Raw genomic sequence first — 27,839 nt, 5'->3', positions numbered from 1 at the left:
GGGCGGGAGGATACGAGCGGTTAGCGGCGACGTCCGACGGCACAGCTGTTTCCCCGACGATGGCGGGGACGGCGCTGAAGAGGCTGATGGCCGAGTACAAACGTGAGTCTGGGGCCTGCCCGCCGCCGAGCCTCACGTCGGGGCGGCGCCCCTTCGTCCCTCCTCCCGGCTCCCTGCTCTGCGCCCCGTCCCCAGTCTGTCGTTGCTCCTAGAGGCCTGGGCGGAGTGCGGGGCAGCGGACTCCTCACCCCACGGGCCTGCCCGTTTGGTCACGGTCAGCGGGCGGAGGCGGGGGCGGCGCCGGGAACCGCAGTGGTCTCCGGTCGCCCTCTGCCACCCTGCCCGCCGCCTCCTTGTAAGGAGGACGCGTTAAAGGACAGCAGTGAACGTTACTGCTGCGCTGGTTCAGAAATGCTTCAGTGACATTCAGTCGTCGTTGGTTTGTTTTCTTTGCCCATTTTAGTAATATGGTGACTGCCTAATTCCAGCCTTGCCCACATGCAGAGAGAGAAGGGGAGGGAAGCCTAAACTGCGTAATGAGAAGTTTTTTTCTTTCTTTAAAAAAAAAAATTTTTTTTTTATTGATTTCAGAGAGGAAGGGAGAGGGAGAGAGAGCTACAATCATTGATCATTGATCATTGATCATTGATCGGCTGCCTCTTGTACGCCCCTATTGGGGATTGAGCCCGCCGCCCGGGCATGTACCCTAAACAAGAATCCTAAGGTGACCATGAACCTCCTGGTTCATGGGTCGATGCTCAACCACTGAGCCACACCAGCTAGGCCATACCGAGAAGTTGGTTTTTGTTTTGTTTTTTGTTTTTTTTGCCTCAAAATTTTTTTTTATTGTTTTATTGCTTAAAGTATTACAAAGGGTATTACATATGTGTCCTTTTTCCCCCGCCCTTGACAATCCCCTGGCCTCCCCTGCCTCCCCAGTGTCTTATCCTACCAAGAAGTTTTTTTAAAAAAAGTGTCTTAAGAGAAAGAACGTATTGTGATGAGTCTGAGGTGGTTAGTCCAATACCTTTATTATATATTTACTTTTCCAGTGAGAGTTATTCTTTCATATGTGTTCTTGTTACTAACACCCTTTCTTTTTAGCTTGAAGAAGTCCCTGTACTGTTTCTTGTAACGTCTGCTTGTCTCCATTTCTGAATGACAATTTTGCTGGGGAGAGTATTTTTGGTTGGCAGGTTTTTTTCTTTCAGCCTTTTGAATATATCGTGACACTCCCTTATGGCCTGTAAAGTTTCTGCTGAAAAATCTGTTGCTAGTCTGTCTCCTTATTGGTAGGAGACAAGCCGATCAATGATTCTCTCATCTTTGTACACAAGAAGTATTCTCTTGCTGCTTTTAAAACTCTTCTTGATTTAACTTTCGACACTTTACTTATAATGTGTCTTGGTGTGGATTCCTCGTGTTTGGAAATCTCTGAGCTTCCTGAATCTGGGTGTCTATTTTCTTCTCAGGGTTAGGAAAGTTTTCAGCCATTATTTCTTCACATAAGATTTCTTCCCCTTTCCCTCTCCTCCTGGGAGAGCTATGATGGAAATGTTAATCCATTTGATGTCCCATAATTCCTTTAAACTTTCTTCATTTTTTAAAGTTTTTTTTTCCTTTTTGCTGCTCTGATTGGGTGAGTTCCACTACTTTGTCTTCAAGTTGACAAGTTGGCTTATCTTTTCTGCTTCATCTAGTCTGCTCTTGAACTCCTCTAGTATATTTTTTAGTTCAGTCAATGAGTTTTTTAGCTCTGTGACTTCTGTTGGTATTTCCTATGTTTCCCATCTCATTGTTGAAGTTCTTACTTTGTTCATCCATTTTTCTCCCCAGGTCAGCAAGCATCTTTATAACCATTACTTTGAATTCATTATCATTTATTTATCTCTATTTCATCAAGTTTTTTTCCTGAAGTCTTACCTGTTCTTTCATTTGCAGTATATATTTCTCTGTTTCTTCATTTTGCTTGACTCTGTGTTGGTTTCTGTACAGTAGTAGAAACAACCACCTCTCCCATCTTGGAGGGAAGTGGCCTCTTATAGGAGATGAACCTTGTCATTCAACCCTGTCATTCAGCTCTTAGTTGTCTTTCAAATTTTTGTGCTTGTCCAAGCCGTAGTTGAGTGTGGTCAGTGTCCTGAAGGAAAGGGTCTCACCTCCTGGATTCAGGCTAGTTGTAAGCCACGCTCTCAGGCAGCAGCTTTTAAAAGTAGGCAAATGTATATATATAAAGAGCCAGGGGCCATCGCGACCAAATGGATGACCGAACAGGCTGAGTGGGGCAACAAGGCCGGCAGGGGCATTAGTGAGTGGCAACCAAACAGCCGAACAGCAGGCTGTGTGGAGCGACCAGGCCGGCAGTGGGGGCAGTGAGCGCTGACCAGGCCGGCAGAGGGGGGAAGTGAGGGGGGGGCGCAGTTGGTGGCAACCAGGTCGGCAGGGGGAGCAGTTGGGGGCGACCAGGCTGGCAGGGTGGCTGTGAGGGGCAATCAAGCTGGCGGGGGCGGGGGCAGTTGGGGGCGACCAGGCTGGCAGAGGGGGGCAGTCAGGGGCGACCAGGCTAGCAGAGGGGGGCAGTCAGGGGCGACCATGCTGGCGGAGGGGGGTGCAGTTAGGAGCGACCAGGTTGGCAGATGGGGGCGACCAGGCCAGCAGGCAGAGGCGGTTAGGGTGATCAGGTTGGCAGGGAGGCCAGTAGGGGTGATCAGGCAGGCAGGCAGGTGAGCAGTTAGGAGCCAGCAGTCCTGGATTGTGAGAGGGATGTCAGGATCGGGCCTAAACCGGCAGTCAGACATCCCGCGAGGGGTCCTGGGTTAGAGAGGGTGCAGGCTGGGAGGAGGGGGACCCTCCTCCCCCCCCCTGCACAAATTTTGTGCACCGGGCCTCTAGTATATGTGTGTGTGTGTGTGTGTGTGTGTGTGTTTGTGTAGTCCTGTGGGCTTGCAAGTATAAGCCTCGCTGCCACCAGAGCCAGTCTCTCTGGAGGCGTCCCTTGGTTGGTAGTCAGAGAGATTGTGGCTCCTGACAAATATACACTCTTTTCTGGGTGATGCAGTGAGCTGGAGCAAGGCAGAAGGAGACGGCCAAGATGGTGTCTGCAACCTATGTTCCTTGAGAGCAGCTACGTAGGCCTTTAAGTCTGGGCCAAACCTGAAGCCTGCTCCTCAGGCTGAAGCTACTGGACAATTGTGTAAGAAGCCTCCTTCGTAGAAAGACTGGAGGTGTATCTCAGTTCACTATCTGGGCGGTGCCCTGGGGTTGGTAGCCTGCTAATAATCACCTCTTTGATTGCCACAGTCCTGTGAGACCTAATAAGAATGCAAGACACCCCCTCCCCATTCCTAACATCACAGCAAGGTGATCGAGGGGCAGCAGACATGTAGAAAGCTCCCTTCCAGGAGGCACTGGCACTCTGGAGCTCTGCAGAGGGTGAGCATGATGCTAGCACTTGCCTTCTGAGGTCTCTGGAAAGGATTACAGTTTAATTAGAAGCCTGCCTCTCAGGCTGCAGTCATGATGATTTGTTAATAGGCCTTCTTCACAGAAAGACTAGGCTCCTGGGCCTGTTGCCTCTTGCTGTGCTCTAAGGTTGGTAGCTGTTTAAAAAATCTTTCTCTGGCCCAGCTGGTGTGGCTCAGTGGTTGAGCGTCGATCTATGAACCAGTATGTCATGGTTCGATTCTCAGACCAGGCACATGCCCCGCTTGCAGGCTCCATCCCCAGTTAGGGCATGCAGGAGACAGCCGATCAATGATTCTCTCTCATCATTGATGTGTTTATCTTTCACTCTCTCTCTTTCTCTCTCTCCCTCTCTGAAATCAGTAAAAATATATTTAAAAAAATAAATAAAATAAAAAGTCTTTCTCTGTTGGTTACAGTCCAGAGGGCCCACCAGTGTAAGCCCCACTAGCCACCAGAGGTAGGTGATGTAGAGGTGTCCCCTGACAGCATTCACAAATATTGGGGTGCCAGACTGGGGTATGAGTTCTTTTCTGGGTGACACTGATTATTATAGTCCCATGTAACCAGGAACATAGCTCCCTTGGCCTCCAGAGCCAGGTGATCAAGGGCAGTTGCAAAAATTGGGGCATCAGGCATGTGGTAAGGCTCCCTTCCAGGAGATACGGGCGCTCTGGAGCAGGGCCATTTTTCCTGTTTGCCTGATGTGTAGTAGTCTAGTTGTTTTTTGTTTATTTGTTTATAAGAGGGAAAAATGTGTCCTTTCGGGGTAATGAGTTCAGATATTTCTACGTCACCATCCTCTCATTGTGGTTTTAATTTGCATTTTCCTAATGACCAGTGACATTGAGTATCATTTAATGTGTTTATATGCCATCCATAATATCTTTTTGAAGGTGTGTCATGTTTGTTTTATTAAGTTGCAAGAACTCTTCATATAATGTAACCTCTCCTGAGCATATAGACAGCTGTCTTCTCCCTGTGTCCGTATGTGGTAACCCTTTGTGTCTGTGTCATCCTCTCCTGTAAGGACACCAGTCAGATTACATTAGAGCCACCCCAGTGACTTCATTTAACCTGAGTCACTTCTTTTTTTTTTTTTTTTTGTGGGTCAGAAATTCTTTTTTATTTTATTTTATTTATATTTTATTGATTTTAGACAGGGGAAGGGAGAGCCTTTTATTTCTTTTTTTTCTTTAAATTAAATCTTTATTGTTCAGATTATTATATTTGTTCCTTTTTCCCCCCCATAACTCCCCTCCTCCCAGTTCCCACCCCACCCTCCGCCCTCACTCCCCACCCACTGTCCTTATCCATAGGTGCACGATTTTTGTCCAGTCTCTTCCCGCATCCTCCACACCCCTTCCCCGCCCCCCCCCCCAAGAATAGTCAGTCCATTCCCTTTCTATGTCCCTGATTCTATTATAATCACCAGTTCATTCTGTTCATCAGATTATTTATTCACTTGATTCTTAGATTCACTTGTTGATAGATGTGTATTTGTTGTTCATAATTTGTATCTTTACCTTTTTCTTCTTCTTCCTCTTCTTAAAGGATACCTTTCAGCATTTCATATAATCCTGGTTTGGTGGTGATGAACTCCTTTAGCTTTTCCTTATCTGTGAAGCTCTTTATCTTACCTTCAATTCTGAATGATAGCTTTGCTGGATAAAGTAATCTTGGTTGTAGGTTCTTGGTATTCATCACTTTGAATATTTCTTGCCACTCCCTTCTGGCCTGCAAAGTGTCTGTTGAGAAATCAGCTGACAGTCGTATGGGTATTCCCTTGTAGGTAACTGAGTTTCTTTCTCTTGCTGCTTTTAAGATTCTCTCTTTGTCTTTTGCTCTTGGCATTTTAATTATGATGTGTCTTGGTGTGGTCCTCTTTGGATTCCTTTTGTTTGGGGTTCTCTGCGCTTCCTGGAGTTGTAAGTCTATTTCTTTCACCAGGTGGGGGAAGTTTTCTGTCGTTATTTCTTCAAATAGGTTTTCAATATCTTGCTCTCTCTCTTCTTCTGGCACCCCTATAATTCGCATGTTGGTACGCTTGAAGCTGTCCCAGAGGCTCCTTACACTAGCTTTATATTTTCGGATTCTTTTTTCATTTTGCTTTTCTGGTTGGGTGTTTTTTGCTTCTTCGCATTTCAAATCTTTGACTTGATTCTTGCACTCCTTTGGTCTGCTGTTGGGAGTCTGTATAATATTCTTTATTTCAGTCAGTGTATGCTTAATTTCTAGTTGGTCCTTTATCACAACATCGAGGGTCTCATTAGATTTCTTGAGGATCTCACTACATTTATCGGCAGTCTCACCAGTCTTTTCGAGCATCTTCCTAAATTTATCGGCGGCTTCTAGACAGTTCTTGAGAGACCTTAAAAGTGTGGTTTTGAACTCTATATCCTCCATTTCTGTCATTTGTGTCCTGTTTCTTTGTCTTCGCATTTTTTATGCTTTCTTGGTGCACCCCCTTGTGGTCTTTGTGCACAGTCTTGTTGTAGTTAAGCCTTGATTGTTGTTGGTAATACTGGGGGGGATTTGACCTCCAGGCCAACTGGCTGTGAGAATCAGCTATGTCTGCAGTGGGAGAACTTCTGTCCTCTAGGGAGGTGCTAATCTAGCCTTTGCCTGAGGCTATCCCGCAAATGCCTCTGTGCAAGGCTTGGGCAGGGCGGGTCCCAGGGGATCTACAGGGCGGGCAGGCGGAGCGAGCAGTTATGGCTGCTCTCAGTCCCATCATCAGAGGCTCTGCCTCTCAGTGTCCCAGCAACTTTTGCAAGTACCTTGGAGAGAAAGCTGCCCTCGAGTTCTGACCGATGCCAGAAAGTCCCGCTTCTCCCGTTTGAGTCTGGTCCCCAGAGACTTGCCCGGAACTGGAGCCCAAATCCTGAGACTCCCTCCCGATTGAAACAGACAATCGTGCCCTCAGCTGCCAGCCAGCTCTGCATGCACCTCCGCACCTTTGTATTTTACATCCGCACTGCACCTCCTCTGAGTCCCGGTATGCTTTTCTCTTTCCTTCTAGTTGTAGAATTTCCCCTCAGCCAGCCTTCCTGTGGTTCTGGGTGATGTCCGTTCCGTCTTTTAGTTGTATTTTTGAAGTGGTTGTGCGAGGCAGCAATCTCCGGTGTTTACCTATGCCGCCATCTTGGTTTCTCTGTGAGTCACTTCTTTAGAGATGCAAGTTACACATTTTCCTCCTCTTTGTTTTTTATTTTATACTAGAGGCCCAATGCATGAAATTTGTGCAAGAGTAGGCATGCCTTCCCGCGGCTGCCGGCACCGGCTTCCCTCTGGCACCTGGGACCCGGGCTTCCCTCTGGCCACTGGCAGGCACCCGGGACCTGGGCTTCCCTCGCAGCCCCTTAGTCCAGAAGGATGTTCAGTCTAATTAGCATGTTATGCTTTTATTATTGTAGATGTCCTAGAGTTTATTCTGTGTTGGTGCATAGAGGTGTTCATCATTCCTTTTTACAGCTGCAGGTATTCTCTAGGTAGATGTAACATGAGTTGACTGGTCCCCTCTGGATAGTGTTGGAATCATTTCCAGTTTTTTTTGCTATTACAAATGGTCCTGAAATGAATAGCTTTATGCATGTATCTTTTATTATTTTTACCAGTTTTTCTGTGGAATCGATTCTGAGACATGGGATTGCTGGGTTAAAGGTTAAATTTATATTTCATTTTGTGTGGCAGCTGTTTTTTAAGCCACTTTTAAAAAATGCTTTTAACAACATTGTCAAGTAATGAGTGGCATGGTCTTTGCAAATTTCTCTGGCATTGTTAAGATTTTGTTTCTCTTTTTGAAGTTGTTTTATCTGTAAATACAAAACTGTAGTGTGTGTGTGTGTGCGCGCGCGCGCGCACGCGCGCGTGCGCGCCTATGTGTGTGTAGTCCACAGCATTCCTTCTATCTAGTGAACTGGGTTACTGTAGTTTCATACTGACCAGTAGATGCCGCTGTTGAATAAGAATGCTGGTGGGAAGGCTGCTGCATGTGGGCTGGTTCTCCAGCTACAGTTAGACAACCCTTTGCTCTCCCCCGAAAGGGAGGGTGGCACAGAGGGAAGTTCCAAGGGGGAACTCCACAAATGAAGAAAGCCAGCTCTTTTTGGTGTAAGCTCCTCCTTGAGATTCCATGAGAATTATTGGTGTAATTATTTCTCTGTGTTGCTCTTAGGCACTCTTCTCCATTAACATTGACATTGTCATCCTTCCAACCCCAGCCCCCTGTTCCCCTTAGCAATTTATAACCCATCTGCCTTAATCTGTTATTTATTTCTTTTTTGTTGTTGTTTTTACAAAAATGTGATTTGACATAAAAACCAGATGAGATTTCAGATGACTAGGTATATAAAGCCTGGGGTTACTTCTCCTAGTCTACTACTGTGAAGAGATACAAAGAGGGGCTGAGACAGTTAAGGTCTGTTTTGCCAAATCCAGCGGTTTCAGTATCCCTGGTAATTGACCTCATTTGCACTTGGTTCTTCCCTCCTTGAAGTATCTACTAAAGCACTTGGTGTTTGGAACCAACACTTAATTTGTGTTACTTCACTGGCCTCACCTAACATCTTCTGCTGTCCCTTCCTTTTCATCCTCAGTAACAGACGTCCCTTTACTAGTTTCCTGGGTCACGGTTTCTCCACAGGTGTTACTGGCATTTTGAGTGAGATAATTTTCCCTTGTGTAGGACCCATTTATGGCAGAATGTTAAGTGCTCCTGGTCACTCCTACCAGATGGCAGTAGCATTCCCCAGTCACTGTGCAATCTAAAAATTACCCCCTGTATTTCCAAATATTCCCTGGGAAATACTGCTCTGGAGAATCCCATCAGGCCCTGGGGGCTCTGTGCACTCCCCATGCAGTAACTCCCCACTTTCTGCCTCCAACATCCATCCTTCCTGGAACTTGAGACTCATTCTCGACTGCTTGCTAGTCACCTCTGCTTGTCTGTTTACTGATGTCTCGGCCTTCCCATGTTTAAGTGAGAACTCTCCCATTCCAGTAATGGCGCCACCACTCCCTCAGTGGTTTGGACTCCCCTTGTTTGTCCTCACATAGCACATCAACTTTATCACCAAGCCCTGCCACCTCTGCCTGTGGGCACTTTACCACTTTCACAGTTGCCATTCCGGCCTAAGGCATCATCTTCCCTGTCAGAACTGTTGCAGTAACAGCTTTTAAAACTATTTACTAGCTTGAAATATAATGGGACAAAGAAAAAAGTACAAGGACACATTCAGCTTAGGGAGGTCTCAGAGAGAGCGTTCCCAGCCAGGGGAAGTGAGAAGGCTGCCAGCCCTCTAGAACCCCATGGGGTGGGCCCCCCACCCGGTGGCAGCTCTTCCTCACAGGAGAGTCTCCTCCTTGTTTAGCTTTACTTTTCCATCAAAGCATGCATTCTTTTCTTTTTTAATCTGAGGATTTAGGGTCATCACATGCTTGCTTGCTTAAGCTGGTATCCTCTGTCTCTTTAGGGAGCATGCCAGAATGTCAAATATCAAGCTCCATAATTAATCCAGTGACATTTCACCTAGTATTTCCCTGTATTTTTCCAGAGGTGGATTCATAGGGGATTTGTTATAATTTGGTATAAGTTGTTCTGCATAGAAGCATGTTGGTTGCTACTTAGAATCTGAAGCTCTTCTGAGTGATGACATCAGCAAGTGGGAAAAAAGATTCATAGACATGTCTCTTGATGCACATATATCTGTGTTCTTACTCCTATGAGGAGTTGCTGGGTCTTAGTAGGTAATAGCAACCTCATTTCCAAAATACCAACTTAAACTCCCTCCAGCAATGTGTTTTCATTGCTCCTTATCTGTACAGACACTTCTTATTTCAGTTTTCTAAATGAAGGGAGAGGGTGAGATAGAAACATCACTGATGAGAGAGAATCATCAACTGGCTGCTTCCTGCATACCCCCCACTGAGTATGCAGGGCATGTGCCTGACCTGGAATCAAATCATGACCACCTGGTTCATAGGTCCACGTTCAACCACTAAGCCACACCAGCTGGGCTGTGGCTTACCTTTTTACTCTCTTAAATAATCTTTGGAATATTTTTTTTAAAAAAGAGGTATCTTTTGATGTCAAGAGTTTCTTACTTTTAATGTTTTTAATTTTTCAGTCTTTTCCTTTATGGTTAGTACTTCTTGGTTATTAACTGTATTACTTTTACTAAAGCATGAAGATATTCCCCTATATTATCCTCTAGGAGATTTATTGTTTTATATTTCATAAAACAACTGCAATTAATTTTGGGGGTGTCAGCTTATTGATAAAATTTACATTTTTTTCTAGCGTTTCATATAAATAGATTTCTTTCACTTAGTGTTTTGAGAGTAATTCATTTTTTGGGGTGTGTCAGTGGCTTGTTCCTTCATTGCCAAGTGCTGTACACAAGATCACACCTTGTTCATTTACAGAAGATGGACATTTGGGTTGATTCCAGTTTGGGTTTATATGAATGAACTTGTATGAACATTCATGTGTGCACCTGTGGGGATATATGTTTTCATTTCTCTTGATTGATATCCACCAGTAAAATTGCGGGTCTCAGGGTAAGTATACGTTTAAATTGTTTTTATTAGAAATGGTCAAACTGTTTAACAGACCATTTTGCATTTCTACCAATGATGCATCAGAGATCCAATTGCTAAACTTGCCAATACTTGGCATTGCCTGTCTTTTTTTAAATTTTTTTTATTTTAGCAATTCTGTTTTGAATGAATAAAGGTATTTTTACAGATAAAGATGTAGAGCCACATCTTTTTGTGGTTTATTTTTCCTTTTCCTTATGACTCACAATGTTGAACATCTTTCCACTGCTGACTTGCCATGCATGCCTTCTTTGGATGTCTGTTCACATCTTTTGCAGTGTTTAGAAACTGTACTGTGTGTCTCCTTTACTCTCATAGTCACAACACTTGTGAAAGTAGATGTGGGGGGTTTCCCTCCACCAGACAATTCTGTGACACCAGCTGGGTGCCCTCCAGTCCTGACACCATTTACCTGGAGATAATGTCAGATGCCAATTGTAAGTCCAGGTTGTCACCTGTGCTTCTGACTGATTGGCTATAAATTGACCCTCAGAGGGAAGAGATGTGTAGGGCAAGATCTGGGGAAAGGGTGTGCAGCTTTGGTGCTCTCTTTGGGAGTGCTACTCTCCTAGCTCCTCTGCATGTTCAACAGCCTACAATAGGGGTGGGCAACCTTTTTGTGAGTGCGTGCCAAAACCAGCAAAATCTCTGACTCAAAATTCTTCTGCGTGCCAACCCTAATTTTTTGAGAACGTGTTACGCCTACTTGATATCTCTTAAGGTGTATGTATGTGAAGAACCTTGAAGAAATAATAAAATTCATTCGAGCGACAAAAACACAGTATATGATGATGAAAAATACATTTATTTTTTAATGTATACATGTACACTGATAGTCCGACAGAAAACTTTATGATTCTGTTTGATATTATCAGTGGGACTTTTGCTGCTGCATCACTGATGACAGAGATTTTACATCAGGTTTATATTTCGTGACCTTCAGAGATATGCACGAGCTACTACTTACATCCGTCAGGCTACTCCTATTATGAGACTTAACAAAATTCATCACTGAGAACAAAGATTCACAAGCCTATGTGGATGAAACCAAAACACTGGTCGGATCTAGGAAGGCAGGGAGAGTTAAGGCAGAGGCATCGAAATTGCTCTTCCCCTCTTTCGTCAATCCATGTCTATGGTCTTTAAGATAACTTGTTATGTAAAATGATTTATTTAAGATGCACTTACACTGAATTTATCTGAAAAATAAAAAAGTCGATATTAAGAAAAAAATTGTAAATGGAAGATTATAAGAGAGGGTTTCGCATGCCAGCAAAAGTTACTGGCGTGCCATGTTTGGCACGCGTGCCAGGCATTGCCCACCCCTGGCCTAGAAACTCCCTGAGCCTCATGCTATTGGGATTCTATGGAGTCCTCTCATAGGCATGATGGATCATTACCTCCATCTCCCTCCGGCGGGGGGCTGAAAGTTCCAAGCTTATATCTAGTCATATTTCTGTCTTTCTGGGAACCAGCCCTCATCCAGGAGCCCACCTACAGTCACCTCATTAGAACAAAGACTCGTCACCCAGCGAGTTCAAGGGATTTAGGAGCCTTGTGTCAAGGACAAGGAGTTGGGCAGGACAGGAGCAGAGCCCAAATAGAACCAAAGATAACTCCTGATTTTCTTATCACTTAGGAATGAATTTCCCAGGGTTTCAGGAGCACTGAGCCAGGAGCTGGGAACAGAGACCAGCATATATTTTTTATTATCTCACATGTCCCTTCTCCCCTTTTTCTTATATATTTTGTTTTTTTGTACATAGTGTGAAATGGAGGGAAAGTTTTATTTTTAATTGATTTTTAGAGAGGAAGGGGGAGAGAGAGAGTGGAGAGAGAGAGAGAGAAACATTGATGTGAGAGCGAAACATCTATCAGCTGCACCCCCCATATGGGGGACGGAGCCCACAAGCCAGGCATATGCCCTGACTGGGAATGGAACCAACAACCTTTTGGTGCATGAGACAATACCCAGCCAATTGAGGCACACTGGTCAGGGTGAAAAGTGCTATTTTTTTGTCTAAAGGTTAGCATCGTTTTGGGGAAAGCCTGTCCTTTCCCTCTGTTCTGTAGCACTGCCTTCAGAGTGAATTGAGGGTCTGTATTTCCATGTGTCTGTTTCTGGTTGTGCTCTGTCCTATTCCATTGATTTAGGGAACTCTGTGCCAGCAGAGTAGGGGCACAAGCAGAAGGCAGCCAATGGATGTGTCTCTCTCCCATTGATGTCTCCCCCTCTCCCCCTTCCGCTCCCCCCCCCCCCCATCTAAAAATCAATGAAAAAATCTCAGGTGAGGATTAACAACAATGAAATTATTTTTACATGTTTCCCATTATAATTGGTATCATTTTTATTACTTCCCTTTTCTAACTTGCTAATATATAGAAATACAACTCAGTTATATATATATCAAACTATTCAGCAGTATTGGCAAATGTACTTTTTCTAATAATTTTTCTTTAGGTTCCTTTGGACTTTCTATGTATAGTGGCACAGCATCTATGACTAATGACAAATTATTTTTTCTTTTCCAGTCCTTAGGCCTGTTTATTTAGCAGGGATTTGTTAATTTTATGTCTCTTTAAAAACCAGTGTTTGGCCAGGCAGGCGTGGCACAGTGGTTGAGCGTCAACCAAGGAACCAGAAGGTCACAGTTCAATTCCTGGTCAGGGTGCATTCCCGGTTTGTGGGCTCTCTCCCTGGTGTGGGGTGTGTAAGAGGCAGCCGATCAATGATTTTCTCTCATCATTGATATTTCTCTCTCTCTCTCTCTCACTCTCCTTCCTCTCTGTAATCAATAAAAATATATTTTAAAAAAACAAACAACGTTCACGTTTATGGATCTTCTGTTTGCATGTTTCTTACTATTTTAGTGATTTCCTCGGCCCAAATGGGGCATGCATTTTGGCCTACTTCCTTACTCCTGTTTGCCATCCTTATTGCCCATGAGTTTTCATCTTCTCATATTTCTGGATTTGTTCACTGGGAGTATCTCATAAAAACTAGGAGGCCAGGAGTTAAAATGACATTTCTTAGTGGCAGCTTCTAAGTCCCAGAGCTGGGCCTCACCGTTTTCAACAACTACATAATAATCTTAAATTGCTGAGCAGTGCTGCCGCTGACTTATTTCTTAGTATTTCTGCTGTCAGTGCTGAAGTCTGATACTCTGGAATATTACATTTGTGGGGCTCATAGATTGTGCAGTGATGTTAGAGTCTGGCAGCTGGTCTGTGCAGTGCTCAATGTACTTGGTTCAGAGTTAAGCTTTTGAAGCCTCAGTTCTCCTCACATCTCTAGTTTGTCAAAAGTTGGCAAATAATATACTGTGTTTTTCAGTTGGAAAATAGTACACTGTGTTTGATTTATGAGCTTTAATCAAAATAACCAGCAGGAGTATTTTGGAAAGACAGTTAACTCTTTTTGTTTGTTTCTTCATCTGTAGAATGAAAGGGTTTTTAGTTATAAAATTCTGCTTCTTTGCTGGAATAAAGAATTATTCACATAGTCTTAATCAGAAATGTAACTGGAGCAGTCATTCACTTTGTACAAAGAATTTTGATCTGCTAATATGTATACTATATAATTTATAGTTTGTATAGTTTTTACAGTTGTTTTGTTAAAATGCCAACGTAATATTCATTCTGTTTCATTATGGTGTTACTTTTTAATTTTATAGAATTAACACTGAATCCTCCGGAAGGAATTGTGGCAGGTGAGACACTAAAGTTAACCTTTTTCTAATGTACTTTTAATAGCCAAAGCTGCCTTCAAAGTTACAATGTGGCTATTTTTCTTTTTCTGCAGGCCCCATGAATGAAGAGAATTTTTTTGAATGGGAGGCATTGATCATGTAAGTTAATCCTATGTGTTGTTAGTCTTTAAGACTTTACTGGAAATTAGACCTGCGCATCATGTTTGGCAGTGCAACTGCACTAAGAAGTGTTGATCAGAAAAAAGGGCAAGTGTGTCTGAAATTTAGCTCTTCTCTAGTCTGATAATCTGAAGGTGGAAAACATAAACATTTATCCATAAGAAATGAAAGAGTTTCCTTAGCATCACCAGTAAAAGGTTTAGTAAGCATTACATATTTGTAGAGTTTAAAATAAATGTTGAATGGTCTGTGTTGTGCTGAATTAGTTTCAAACAGCATGGGTGGCTTTGGCTTCAAGAACTTCTGAGAGCCAAGGCTTTGAGGTTGAAAAGGCTCCTTCGTGTGGGGGTGGCCACCCCACCTGCATACCAGGACTGTCTTGCCCTCTGCCGCTCCTGTGTGCCTTGTCTGGCCTTCCATCGTCCCTGACCGGGAGACAGGCTCAGTTCCTCTGAGATGACTGACCAGTGCGGTTCCTACCCAGTCTAGAAAGACTGTAACTGTGTTTCATGTACAGTGATGTTGCTTAAAGAGCAACAAATAGACCTCTGACTCTAGAGTCTTCTCTGGCTCTGTGACCAGGCTCCTTGTTTGCCTTCTTTATACCTTAGATGTACAATTTTTGGCTATTCTTAGACTTAGTGTATTTCAAGAAAATGTGGTCAGCTAGCGTTTAGGTAGTTGAGATTTATAATCAGCCCTCAGTTTTCTCATGAGATGAGGCCTTCACCTAGCTAGGGAGTGTTCCCGTTGGATGCAGTGCCTTAATGGGAAGGCACTGGGAGACGCTTGAAGCTGCTGCATCAAGAGTGAACTCTGATTTCCGGATGTAATTTTAAATGTAATCAGACTTTCTAAAATTTCCTGGCACTTGTATGACATTAGTTCCTAATATTTACATGTTAGTTTGAGAAACAAGTTGCCGCTGTCATCTATGAGTTAGATTAATACTGATATGTGAAAATTGATGTGAAGATGTTTTTTTATAAGCAAAAATGAGTAAACACTATCCAGAGACAGTACAGCATGCTGATGTTTCCTGATCATTTGTAATACCTTCATTGCTTGGGTCCATGATACCCATAGTTTTCCTGTGTTCAGTGTTTCTGGCATGAGCATGTCTTTGCAGCGTGTGTTTGTAACTGCATTGTGTCTTTCACCCCACAGCATGGGCTCCGGGACAGCAATGACCTGCATTCAATGGAATACTGTACTCATGTTAGTGTAGCTGTTTGTATTTTTAAAGAAACAAGATATCACACTGTAGGAACTTGTTCTGTAACCTGCTTTTCTCATTTACTGTGTCATGTGCACCTTTGTGTTAACAATGACACATACACCAGGCAGCAGGCCTGGTTGTAGGGACAGAATTTTGGAAGTCCCTCTGAGTGCAGAGGTCTGTGGGCACCTGATAGGCCTTTTGTCTCTGGGAGGTAGTGACTGTGCACAGCCCAGGGGACTATTTAGAAGCCCTTAAAGGGACACATGAGCCTCTCACTATGGTTTTCAATAGTGTTTATTGTTTAAAATCTGTTAGGGTAACTATTACTAATTTTAGATAAACAGTATAAAATTAAATCAATATTATGAAAACCTGTCTTAAAAAGTAATTAGAACTGTTTTTTAGGTAGAGCACTTCTCTGTTTGAATAAAGCTTTTGCTTTAATGTGGAATTCCCCTGCTTCAGGATCTTGTGAGTTTGTGGGTTTTGGTCCTGTTCCAGATCCTTTCACAAACAAGAGGCCGTTCACCAGTGTGCTTAAAACATCTATTAAGGAATTAACTGTCCTCCCATTGATTCGGCTCACCCTCCTGTCTTGGCAGACAGCTGGCTGAGTTTCTCAACTTAGTGATAGGTTTTCTTTATTTCTTTTTATTCTTTGACTGTTTCTAGAGTTTCTCCCATACCCTAGTGTTTGTAAAAGTCATGCTTGTCTCATTTTCCAGTTTGCAGCTTACCTTCAGAGCCTCCATCCCAGATGTGCCGGGAAGAAAACATCTTTTCACATGTCCCAGCCACACAAACACTGAGAGCCTGTTATTAGGGTTCTTGTTCACAGACACAGGCATAGTAGGGGTGACCCTGAACCTCCATCCTGAAAGAACAAGACTGGGGGGCTGGGGTGGGAGCACAACACATTAATGAACAAAGAAGAACTAAATAATAAGATCACCGCTGCCCGTTGTCTGGTCAGTAGGGAAAATAACTCTGGTGACTCTCTGCGGAGCTTATGTTAGAGTTGAAGCCTATATTCAGTAAGAAGGGCAGGGGCTTCCTATCAGACTGAGGGAGGTGGGCCAGCAGGGCATATGGCTGATGTGGCTTTATGGTCTTGGGCCAGTCACTCTGCTTCTCTTACCTTCACTTATCTGGATCAAAACAAAGAAGTTCAGCATCCTTTTCTTTCTTTCTTTAATGTTTTTTATTGCTTTTTTTTTTTTTTGAGAGAGGAGGGAGATCTATTGGTTGCCTCCCATATGCACCCCAACCCGCAACCTAGATATGTGCCCTGACCAGGGATCAAACCCACAGCCTTTTGGTATATGGGACGACGCGCCAACCAGCTGAGCCACTTGGCCAGGACTTTAGCATCCATGAACTAGTGGCTTCATGTTCCAAGGTCTGGCTGTGTGACCTCTTTGGCCCCTGGCTGTGGGTTTGGGGAGCTATCTGAGGTCCTTAACTGTGGAGGTTGGACATGCTCTTTCTTTGGAGCCCTGTAGTATGGGGTACAGGACATCTGTTATACCCTCAATGGCTGGAAAAAAACATAAAGTTCCTAGGAATTTTGCCACCTTGTTTCTGTCCTTCCCCAGCATTCTTTTTTTTTTTTTTTTTAATACATTTTATTGATTTTTTACAGAGAGGAAGGGAGAGAGATAGTTAGAAACATCGATGAGAGAGAAACATCGATCAGCCGCCTCCTGCACACTCCCTACTGGAGATGTGCCTGCAACCAAGGTACATGCCCTTGACCGGAATCGAACCTGGGACCTTTCAGTCCACAGGCCGACGCTCTATCCACTGGGCCAAACCGGCTACGGCCCCAGCATTCTTGAAGTAGTTGGCAGTGGTGACCTCCCTGCCTGGTCCATGGCCTAGCTGCTGTCCCCTCTCTAGACCAGGGGGATCTGTCGGTTGTAATAAAATGACAAGGACTTCCTCTTCCTGAATGGTTGGGGAACCTTTGCTGACTCTACCCCCATGTTACTGTGGCACATTTGGGTCCAAGCTGGGTTACCACCGTGGGTGCAAGGATCCCCAGGCTGTTGCTTCTCCCTAGGACTGGGCTTGACTTACATTAGGTGTGAACATCATGGTCACAGTAGCCACCCTTACATTAGGCTTTCTTGTTGACAGAAAAGTATCATAGAGCTTCTCTCGTAGGTATTGTGCTACTAAAACAGACCTGAGACATTAAGATAGATGCTTATAATTTGTATTGTATTCTCTGACCAAACAGTCCCAAGTCCAAGAATTTCTTCAATAGAAGTGCTATTGCGATGATGATCTCAGTATGAGCCCTGGCCAGCTTTGCTCAGTGGTTAGAGCAGCCGTGGGCAAACTATGGCCCACGGGCCGGATCTGGCCCGTTTGAAATGAATAAAACTAAAAAAAAAAGACCGTACCCTTTTATGTAATGATGTTTACTTTGAATTTATATTAGTTCACACAAACACTCCATCCATGCTTTTGTTCCGGCCCTCCGGTCCAGTTTAAGAACTCATTGTGGCCCTCAAGTCAAAAAGTTTGCCCACCCCTGGGTTAGAGTGTTGGCCTGTGCACCAGGAGGACACAATTTCAATTCCCAGTCAAGGGCATGTAGCTGGGTTGCAGTAATATGGACATGTCATTGTCCGGTGTAATTTACAGATCATCCATACAGTGGAATGCCATGTGGCTCTGGAGGGGCTCAGGCAGAATCCACATACTGCCCTAGAGATGTGTCCACAGTGGCTATGGAGAGGAAGAAGCAAATTATGGAACAGCAGGTCTAAACCAGTGTCAATTGGGACTGACCCCCCCCCCTGCCCCCCCATGGGACATTTGGCAATGTCTGGATACATTTTTGGTTGTCACAACTGAGGGGTAGAGGAAGCTCCACTACTGGCATCTAATGGGACACTGCTAAACACCCCACAGTGCACAGGATGGCCTCCAACACAGCACGGGGCTGTCTGGCCCAAGATGCCGCAGTGCTGAGGTCGAGAAAGCCTGGTATGGCTTGAGGCGTTGCCCCAGTGTAAAATTTTTCACAGTTTTGTTGAGATGTAATTTATATACCATAAGTTGTCCTGTATTAAGTGTATAGGTCAGAGTTTTTCAGTCATCATCGCAATCCAGTTTTAGAACATTTTCAAGAAGGTCTTCATGCCCATTTGCAGTCAGTTTCCATCCCCACCTCAGCTGCAGGCAGCTCTACTCTACTCTCTACCTTAATAGGTTTGCCTTTTCTGGACTTTTCCTGCAAATGGAATCATAAAATACCTTGTCTTTTGTGTCTGGCTTCTGGCACTCGGTGTCCAGCATAGATTGCATTCCTCTGGGTCACAGAGTGTCCGTGGTTCCTCCCTTTTTGTTGCTGAGTCGTGTGATGGGCTCCATCTGATGTGTCCGCTCATCAGCTGATGGACACTTGGGTGTCGCCATGTTTGGGCTAGAGCGCTGCTGTGAACTGTCTGTGTGGACATGCTTTTCTGTTTCTTTTGGTTGGATACGCAGGAGTGGAGTTGCTGGAGGATAGAATAAATCTGTGTTTAACAGTTTAAGAAGCAGTCAAACTGTTTTCCACAGTAGCTCACTCATCACTTTATATTCCTACCAGCCGCAGGTGAGGGTTTTCATTTCTCCACTCTCCCCGCACACACACTTGGTGTTGTCTGGTGTGAAGTGGGATCTTATTGTGGAATTTATCTGCTTTTCCTTGAGGACTACACGTGTTGACTGGGTTGTATTGACGGTTCCCCTCATGGCCTGCCAGGCTCTTTGGGACCCACCTGGAAGTGGAAGGTGTTATGAAGCCGGGTGCCTTTCTTTTCTATGCTTCAGGCGGTTATGTCTTTGGAGCGTAACCGTCCTTAGTAATCCAGTTCAAGTTTAAGTACTAATGAATGGGTTTACAGTCTTTATTATTTAAACCCTTGTCACATGTATGAGACGTTTTGTTCGTGCACTGTGACAAAACTGAAAAAGGGAACAGCAAAAGCAGCTTCTTCACCACCTGCCCCAGCTGGAGAGCCATGTGGGCTGTGGTGCTAGGACATGCCCAAGGGCAGGTGGCTCACACCACGCGCGCCTAGCTGCACAGGTGATCGGTTGTTATGGATGGTGCAGGATTGGGCGCCAGGACTCCAGGAGGAAGCAGCAGGCAGCTGTTCTCAGGCAGAGCGGGCACTGTGAACAGTGGTCAGGGTTAGACTCCATGTTGCTCTCAGTATTTGCTCCTCAGCATCTGACTCACCTGATGTAGTCATCAGAGGAGCGATTTGGAACAATTTCCTTTATAGAGTGCAGCGTGGGTATTTTGCTTTAATACTCGTCTCAACAAATAAGTACCTATCTCAGAGCTCTGAAATAATTTAGGCCATTATTTTAATTAATAAGATAAAAAATAATTTTCAGGCTTTGAAGAATGTATAGTTGCCTCAGATAAATAAAATGTTTTGTTTCCTTGTACATTTTTCCCCTGAAGATTTTCAGATGAGGCATTTAGTGAAGAAGGAGGCTATCACTTCTTTATTGCCTGGAGTATGGCACTAAAAGTTGTCCAAAAATAATACTAATTATGACTCTGTCTTGCTTCAGGAATTTACTCGCTAGTGTTTTCCATCAGTCAGCTGGCATGCCACTGCCCACATGGGCCCAGCTGTAGGCTTGTCCCAGGCACCAGCACCTCTGGAAGAGAAAGGATCCCTGGTTTTAAACCGGTAGCGAACCAGAACATTTGAAAATCACTTTGATATTTAAGATGTGGGAACACTTTAGGAAATGTTTGATCATGTTTCTGAGGCTGCAGACGATCCAGTGGATTTTTTATTTTAAAGAAAGCTCTATTATGAGAAACAAAGAACTGTTATCAGAGTATTGAGCAAGTACCATTTGGCTCATTCCAAAAACATTACCCAGACATTTTTTTCCTCTACTAAATCAGAGGTGCCAGAAAGACTGAAGCACTGGCACGCATTCCTGACATAGTAACACTGTTGCTTTTAAAGATAATATCTCTGTTTGCCCAGCCTCTGAGTTAGCAGTTTGAACTGTTCTACTCTTAATTCTGGGACCGAACTGATTTAAGACCTTGACTAAGTCATTTCATCCTTCGATATCCCAGCTTTGCTTCAGTGAAAGCAGCACTTCCTGACAGCTTTCATCAGAAGGACACAAGGAGTACGGACAGAGTGGCACTTCTGTCTGCTTTGAGGTCTTCTGGAAAAGAGCCGTGGGCCGATGGGAAACCTCACGTGTGTGGTCTGTCCTGACCCTGTGTGCAGAAAGAAAGGCTTCCAGGGCACCGTTCAGGAAGAGCACAGCTCCTGGTGGTGGTGGCCTGCAGTCCTGTCCCAGGCGTCTGCCCTCCCCTGCAGCTTTGCTGGGCCACCTCTCTTCCAGGAGCCCACCCCATTCCTGCCTCTTCTTGTGGCTTTCCTGTCCTGGTTTCAGGCCAAGGCCCTGGGCGCTGTTATGCAGTGACACCCTCCAAAACAAAGTACCTATTCACTGTGGCTTCCCCCTAAAGTAGCAAGGACACAGTTTTCAGAATCAAGATTAGCCTCTTAAATTGAAAATATTTAGCTCCACTGAACACTTCTTGCGTTGTTCCTGTCTTGAGCATTTTACTACAGCCCAGCCTCCAGGCTTGTGACTCGGTCCTGGCGTCCACTATGGTGGTGTCATTGAAAGCTCTTAGTGTTGGCACCAAATGAAAATAAAGCTCTTTTCCCCTTCCTTCCTCCCTCCCTTCCCCCTCCCTCCCTCCCTCCCTCCCTTCTTTCCTTTCTTTAAATATGTTTTAAAATTGATTTTAGAGAAAGGAAAGGGGCGGGGGGGGGGAGGGGAGAGAAACATCTGTGTGAGAGAGAAACATTGATCCCTCCCGCTCACACCCTGACCTGGGACTGAACCCTCAACCCAGGCATGTGCCCCAACCTGGAATTGAACTGTCGACCAGGACAATGCTCACTCAACTGAGCCACACCCGCCAGGGCTAAAGTTCTGTTCTTTTTGAATTTTTTGACTATTTCCTTTAATTGTAGAGATAAGTGTTGTTTCTAATATTTGCAAATGTACATAAATTTTTAAAATTTCACTGAATAAAAATAATTTTATCAAGATTTAAAATAAATTTATACTTTTAAAAGACAATTTTTAAATGTATATAGATCATTTTAGAATATTTTAATTTTTTTCCTGTGCTATATCTTGTATTTATTTATTTTGAGAGGCAGCAGGTCTCCTGTGTTGAACTGCTTCTGCAGTGGCCAGGCTTTTGTCCTTGTGATGGCACTCACTGCGCTGTAGAATTAACATGCTGGGGTCATTGCTTGCAGTGCTTCTCAACCTTCCTCATGCCGCGACCCTTTAATACAGTCCTCATGTTGTGGTGACCCCCAACCATAAAATTATTTTCGTTGCTACTTCATAACTGTAATTTTGCACTGTTATGAATTATAAATATCTGATATGCAGGATGTATTTTCAGGGGTCGCGACCCATAGGTTGAGAACCACTGGCTTAGAGAAAGACAGGTGTTGCTAAAGAGCTCTCTCGGTTCACAGGAATAGAGTGGAATTTCTTTTCTTACTGAGTTAATGGGTCATACCCATAGTGGTTGCTGCTATTGTAGTGTTTAGTTGTTTAGCAATTCTGTTTTCTATAAAAATGTACATATGAAAAATGGTCTGAAATCTGTTAACGCTACTCTAGTGCAGATTTTATAAATGACATTTGTATGGGGTGGAGGCGTTCATCTCTTTTAAGTTTCAAGCTGGTGGCTCTCACTTCTCCTCTCCTGCCGGCCATGGTATTGTATATTGATCAAGAGAGTGTTCATTTATATGCATTGAGTTTTAAAGTGATAAGACTTCTGAAGTGGTTTAGTCTGTTTCTGCTGCTTTCCACATGAGTTGGTAAACCCAGGCAGACAGGCATGCACGTGCCTGGTGACACTGGGTGCTTAGGTGACCGTGTAAGTGCAGGGTGTGGCCCCGAGCTTAGGCCTGCAGGTCAGGGCTTGCTTGCAACACTGCTGCACGTGTGCATACCTGGCCTTCTGTAGGAACCTGGCAGGGACCACACGTATGCTCTTTACCTGTTTCTGGAAGGTTAGAAAAACTACTTCTGAGGCTCATTTATAAATTAAAAATAGCCTTTAGAAAACAGCTCCCAACCCCTCATTTATTTACTACAGTAGAATCTTGCTCTAGCATGTGCCGTAGTTTACATCCCCCTCCTAAAGTGTAACTGTGTCACACACACAGAAAGCGCAGTGTCCTCAGGGCCTGGCAGGGCTGGCCGTAGCTTTCTCTAATCCCGTGAGGATAGAGGTTCTGTGCCCCCTGTCACCTCTGTGGGTGTAAAAACTACCTGTGGCTTCGTCTTTGTGCGCGTACCTAAGATTCAAACCAGGTTGGAACGCAACAATGAGACAGGATTTTCCGTTCAGAAAAAGAAGCAATTCATCATTAGTATTTAGATAATCTTTTCATGTGTAATTAAGCAAAAATGTCTTGAACTCCTTTCTAAAGCGTGGTAGACATTGAAAAAATTACCTTCAAGTTCTATGTATTTATGTCTTTCAGGGGCCCAGAAGACACTTGCTTTGAGTTTGGTGTTTTTCCTGCCATCCTGAGTTTCCCGCTTGATTACCCATTAAGTCCCCCAAAGATGAGATTTACCTGTGAGATGTTTCATCCCAACAGTGAGTACTTTGGGAAGTAGTTTTAGTGATTCCAGGAGGGGCCAGAGTGACTCCGTGAAAGGTAGTGTCAGTGAGTGCCATAGACCGCTGAAAACACTTTTATGTTCTGAACTTCAGCAGATTAATCATGGTGGTATTGACCTCATGGTTTAGTTTAGGACGACAGTTTAACGTAGATAAAAGGGTAAGTTACCAAGAGAAATCCGGTGCCTTTTAAAAACTACTTAAATAATTTCAGTTGTCTTTGTCCTAGCCACGTGAACATTTCTCAGGGATTTAATAGTAGAATTATTGTGGACAATCCTGATTATATTTTGGTGAAATATTTGATTGCCAGATAACCTTTCCTTTACTCCTTTTGGATGTAATATTTTTAAAAAACAACCATTTGACAGTGGAATTCCCATAATGACTAGAACTGGACAGACCAGCCTAGAGTCCGTCAGGGGGTGAGCAGTGACCTGAGGGGTCCGTATAGGCCCACCAGGACCATGTGGCTGGGAGCGTTGTGGATGGGAGCTTGACACTTGGGTTCTCAGGCTGTGTTCCAGCTGTACAGACAGCCGTTCTCGGTGTCTGCGCCTCCTGCTCCCTGCCTGTGGCTGGGTCACTGGCCTGTTATCGCTCACCTGGTGTGTTCTGGCCCCCGCAGTCTATCCTGATGGGAGAGTCTGCATTTCCATCCTCCATGCTCCAGGCGACGACCCCATGGGCTACGAGAGCAGTGCCGAGAGGTGGAGCCCCGTGCAGAGCGTGGAGAAGATCCTCCTGTCGGTGGTGAGCATGCTGGCAGGTGAGGAAAGCCTTGGCCACTGTGGGCTCGCTGCTAGTAGAGGAAGCCAGATAGCTCAGTGGCTGTGCCTCCTCCCGCATTTCATCCTCGACTTCATAATCCAGCTTTATGTTTTTGACGAGTTTATATATATACTTTTCTGCCTTTTCATTTCATGTTATTTGTATACACTGTTTCAAGAATAATCCCTTCTGTGTTTCTGACCTGAGTGCCTGGGCAATGGGGTGCTGTCTTTGGGTACAGGAATCCAGAGGGAGCATAATTTTTGGAAGGGAACAGTTTGGGGTATGAGTGTCTACCCTCCGGAAGCCATTCATTTGAGGGTGGGTCGTGGAAGTGAGGATATGGGATCATCTGTGGATAAGGCAGTCGGTGACAGGTAGGACAAAGGGGATAGTGGAGAAAAGGCACATAGAAGGAGAAAGGCCCTCACAGGAGTGGAGGAAGTGGTCTGGAAAACTAGGAAATGGAGGCATGTCAGAAGGAGAGAGGTGACAGTGCTGTAGGAGGTCCCAGCTGGAGGCCAAACTGAGCGGCCACCTAGGTTTGGGCCGTTGCAGGTCCTTAGCTGACTGCTTAGGATTCAGTGAAGTCCAGGAACCTGAAGTCAAAAATTTCAGTGTATGTGTTTTTTTTGTTTGTTGTTGTTTTAAAGAATAGTTTATTGATTTTTAGAGAAGAGATGAAAGAAGAGGAGGGAAAGAGAAATATCTATGTGAGAGTGCAGCATCAATCAGCTGCCTCCTGCACGCTCCTCACCAGGGATCCATCCTGCAGCCTGGGCTTGTGCCTTGACCAGGAATCGAACCAGTGACCTCTTGGTGCATGGGACGATGCCCAACCAACTGAGCCACACCAGCATGCGTGTTTTAAGCTGGAGACTCTCTCCATTCTCACATGAGCAAACAGAATCAGACAAAAGGTGTCTGAAGACGAGAGAGAGGCATTGACTTGGCTATCTTCAGATGTCAGCTACAAGTTCTGTTATACACGTTTTTGCTCTAAATTATTTTCCTTTTTTGAAAGGTTTTAATGTAGTCTTTACACACTCCTCTTGGAATACCAGTCCCCTGCTCCGAGCTGCTTTTCCAGCACCGTCACCGCGCTTAGTCTGGCCAGGCGGTCTCCCGTTCAGTTGGGTTGTCTGTCCCGGTGCTGCTCTAGGAGAGTATGGTCCTTGGGCCTCTGCAAGCCATTGGGGCACTGGAATTTCCTTGGGCAGAGGCTGTGGACAGGGATTGGGGGCTGGCTCTGTCCATGCTTAGCTGTTCCCTGCAGTCTGGCTCAAACAGGGGTCCCCTAAGTGCCACATTCTCTGAGAAGCCTGCGTACCCCCAGTCATCCTGCCTCCTGCTGTCCTATTCTTCCCTTTGCAGCACTTAGTTTGACATGAGGCATTTGTGGGTCCATGAGAGGGTGTCTCTCAGAGGGCCCAGGTCATTGGGTCCCCTGCATAGCCAGTATCCAGAATGAGGCCTCCCACACAGGAGCTGATGAGGAAGTGTTTGTTGAATAATGGAAGAAGGGAGGGAAACAGTGCTAATGGTTGGAGGATCACAGACGCTGTGGCAGCTTAGGGAAGGAGGCTAGAGGGCTAGAGTCCATGCCGAGCTCAGGACTGTACTCATTGTCCTGCTGGCCTCTAGGCAGCCTTCGGTTGCTTGTCGGTTTCTACATGGTGGTGACTGCCTGTACCTCTGTCACTGCTGGTTCCGTGTCCACTTCCCACCGGCCCCAGCTACCTCTCTGTATGTCTGCTGATTCTATTCTGGAGCCACTGCTGGCCCTGTGTGGCCAGCCCATGGACTAGTCTGGGGCCAGATATCCACATGGGCTGAAAGACCATGTGGGGCCACATCTGCCTGGCCGTGCACTCTGGTAGTTGCTAGGAGGAGCTGCACCGAGGAGGGCTCTGAGAGAAGTGTCTGCACAGAGCAAGCCCTGGAGGAATAAGCTGGCGGGTGGGTGGTCTGTGACTCGCTGTCTGGGCGCTCCGCAGGTCATGTGCCAGTTGTCCTATGTGCTAAGCGAGGTAGGTGACTTCTGTGGGCACATTTAGACGCTCAGAAGGTAGAGTCATGAGAGTGGATCTTGCCTTGAGATGTGTCTCTCCACTGACCTCACGCCTCTTCTCAGGCGAGGGGCTGTTGTTTGTTTCTTAAACAACAGGCTTCCTCCCCAGCATTTCAGTCGTCAGCATCTCTTATTTATTTCTGGGACGCATCTTGGGGGTGGAATGAAGATTTTGTCAATTCAGACCTTACTTTAGGAGCCCCTTTCATGTGGACAACGTCTGCCTTCTCTTCCAGAGCCCAACGACGAAAGTGGAGCTAACGTGGATGCTTCCAAAATGTGGCGGGATGACCGAGAGCAGTTTTACAAGATCGCCAAGCAGATCGTGCAGAAGTCTCTGGGGCTCTAAGGCCTTGCCCGTGTGTGTGCACACGCACCACCAGGCGGTCTCCAGTGTTTCTCCTCCAGGACGCTGAGCGACAGTGACTCTGTGCTGGTACCAAAAAAGCAAAGCTTGTAGAACTGCAGCTCTGGTCTTCTTTTCCACCCCTCCCACCCCAAACGGGCTTCTCTTCTGAAATTACAATTCACGTAGGATAATGACAGTTGGATGCAGCTTTAGAGTGTTCCAGCAAGGTGGTTCAGGTAGATTGTCAAAGCTGTCACCACTACCTCTCCCAGCTGAAGCGCCTGCAAACCCAACAGTTAGTAGCTTCCCTTCCCTCCTGAGTGCCGAGGGGGTCTGTGCTGGCCTCCTCAGGACTGGAGCCCAGGCAGAGGGCAGGGCTGGGCGTCTGTGGTCCCTCTGGCTCCTGTGTGCCCCACGAGCAGTGCGCAGCTGTTTCAGTGTGTTGTATTTTACAAGCAGGTGTTTTTGTTATCTAGTTACATCTTCTTCATTTGTTGTGAATTCAAACTATCACACTTAGTAATACTTTCAGGAAATAAATACTTTTAAAAATGTGGATGACTGAACATTGGGGCACATGGAGAAGCTCACTGCTACCACACAGACCAATGATCTTTCCTGATCACATTTGTCAAAGGTGACAGTCATGCCTCAGTTACTAATACAGGAAAATATGAGGCTGAAAGTTTTAGTAACAGTTTCTTCTGGATCTGTAGGAGTTTACCTTTTCCAGTCTCAAAACCAGGGAGTTTTAGGCTTTTGCACATTGTGGTTGCAGCAGGAACTTTGACTTATTGGGACAAAATTATTCTTTGCAACTTGGAAGGGATCTTTTGTTAGCGCAGAGCAGAGGCGTGCCTTATCTCCAAACTTGACCTGCGCTCACTTGTGGAAGTGTGGCACGCGGGGTCCCGGGCCCCAGTTGGACATAAATCACTTACGTGTGGATTACAGTCAGTCTTCTCCAGTATGGGCGGCTCAGCAGCACGATGCTGGGGGCCATTATGAGCAATAACAGATCTGTTGCTTGCAGAATCACACATTCAGCCTGTTTCAAACAGGTTACATTTAAATAGGTATTTCTATTTTTAAAATAAGGGACGGCCTTCAAGACATAGAATAGATCTTTCTTTCCTTTGTCCCTTCCTCCCCTTTCATGATGTGTCTGGTGGGTAGGTGTGGTATGTGTTGCACTGCCACCTCACACATAATCTCTTGGGTTAACAAATACTGGCTAAAGGGGCTCCGTATTGGGCTTCATTGGAAACCAGATTCTCTCCTCAGAAGGGCGCCTTTTAAGATTTGGAATTTAGTACAAGGACTTGTATTTGGAAGAGAGGGAAAGAGGTGTTGCACCTAAACAGTATTTAGAGGCTCATTTGCAGGAGGCCGAGCCTTCTCCACAGAGAGGGAAAGTGTGTGGGGATGTGATCTGTGGACACGGCTGGAGCGTGGATATTGCAGCCACATTAACAGGCGGCCACGGGGGCTTCCAAGAAATCTGGAGAAAGAAGAGAGATGGTCTCTTTGCAAAACAAAGTATTTTTATTAATTTGTATTTATTAAATGGAAAGAGAATCCCCTGGTTAAAAATAAAGTTATATATTTTCCCCATTCTGCAGTGTATTTTTATTTGTTGCATCTGTACTAGTAAAAGGCTAATTAGACCAGACATCTTCTATACAGCCTTCCGAACGTCCTTCCGGACAAAGCCACAGTGGTGGGGGCCAAGGCAGAGGTGGTTAGGGGCGACCAGGCTGGTAGGGGAACAGTTA

At 45.1% G+C, this 27,839-nt stretch overlaps 1 protein-coding gene across 1 annotated transcript; it reads left to right on the top strand.

Annotated features, from left to right (window-relative positions):
• On the top strand, positions 1–27,678 carry UBE2G2 (ubiquitin conjugating enzyme E2 G2). The gene is made up of 6 exons (XM_081087369.1): positions 1–102; positions 13,737–13,772; positions 13,865–13,910; positions 22,731–22,849; positions 23,502–23,642; positions 25,952–27,678. Exons 1-6 carry the CDS (start codon positions 60–62, stop codon positions 26,062–26,064), a joined length of 498 nt encoding a protein of 165 aa, XP_080943495.1. The 5' UTR covers positions 1–59; the 3' UTR covers positions 26,065–27,678.
• The last annotated feature ends 161 nt before the right edge of the window (positions 27,679–27,839 follow it).

This window comes from Myotis nattereri (genome assembly GCF_964212035.1).
Source record: "Myotis nattereri genome assembly, chromosome: 3".
Lineage (NCBI taxonomy): Eukaryota > Metazoa > Chordata > Mammalia > Chiroptera > Vespertilionidae > Myotis > Myotis nattereri.
This window is presented reverse-complemented; position numbering and strand designations above follow the sequence as displayed.

Excerpts from the sequence above, each read along its gene's own strand:
- UBE2G2 (XM_081087369.1), top strand. The coding sequence starts at position 60 with ATGGCGGGGACGGCGCTGAAGAGGCTGATGGCCGAGTACAAAC. Across the intron at positions 22,850-23,501 it reads TGAGATGTTTCATCCCAACA|TCTATCCTGATGGGAGAGTC; the intron begins GTGAGTACTTTG and ends TGGCCCCCGCAG. Across the intron at positions 23,643-25,951 it reads GGTGGTGAGCATGCTGGCAG|AGCCCAACGACGAAAGTGGA; the intron begins GTGAGGAAAGCC and ends CTTCTCTTCCAG.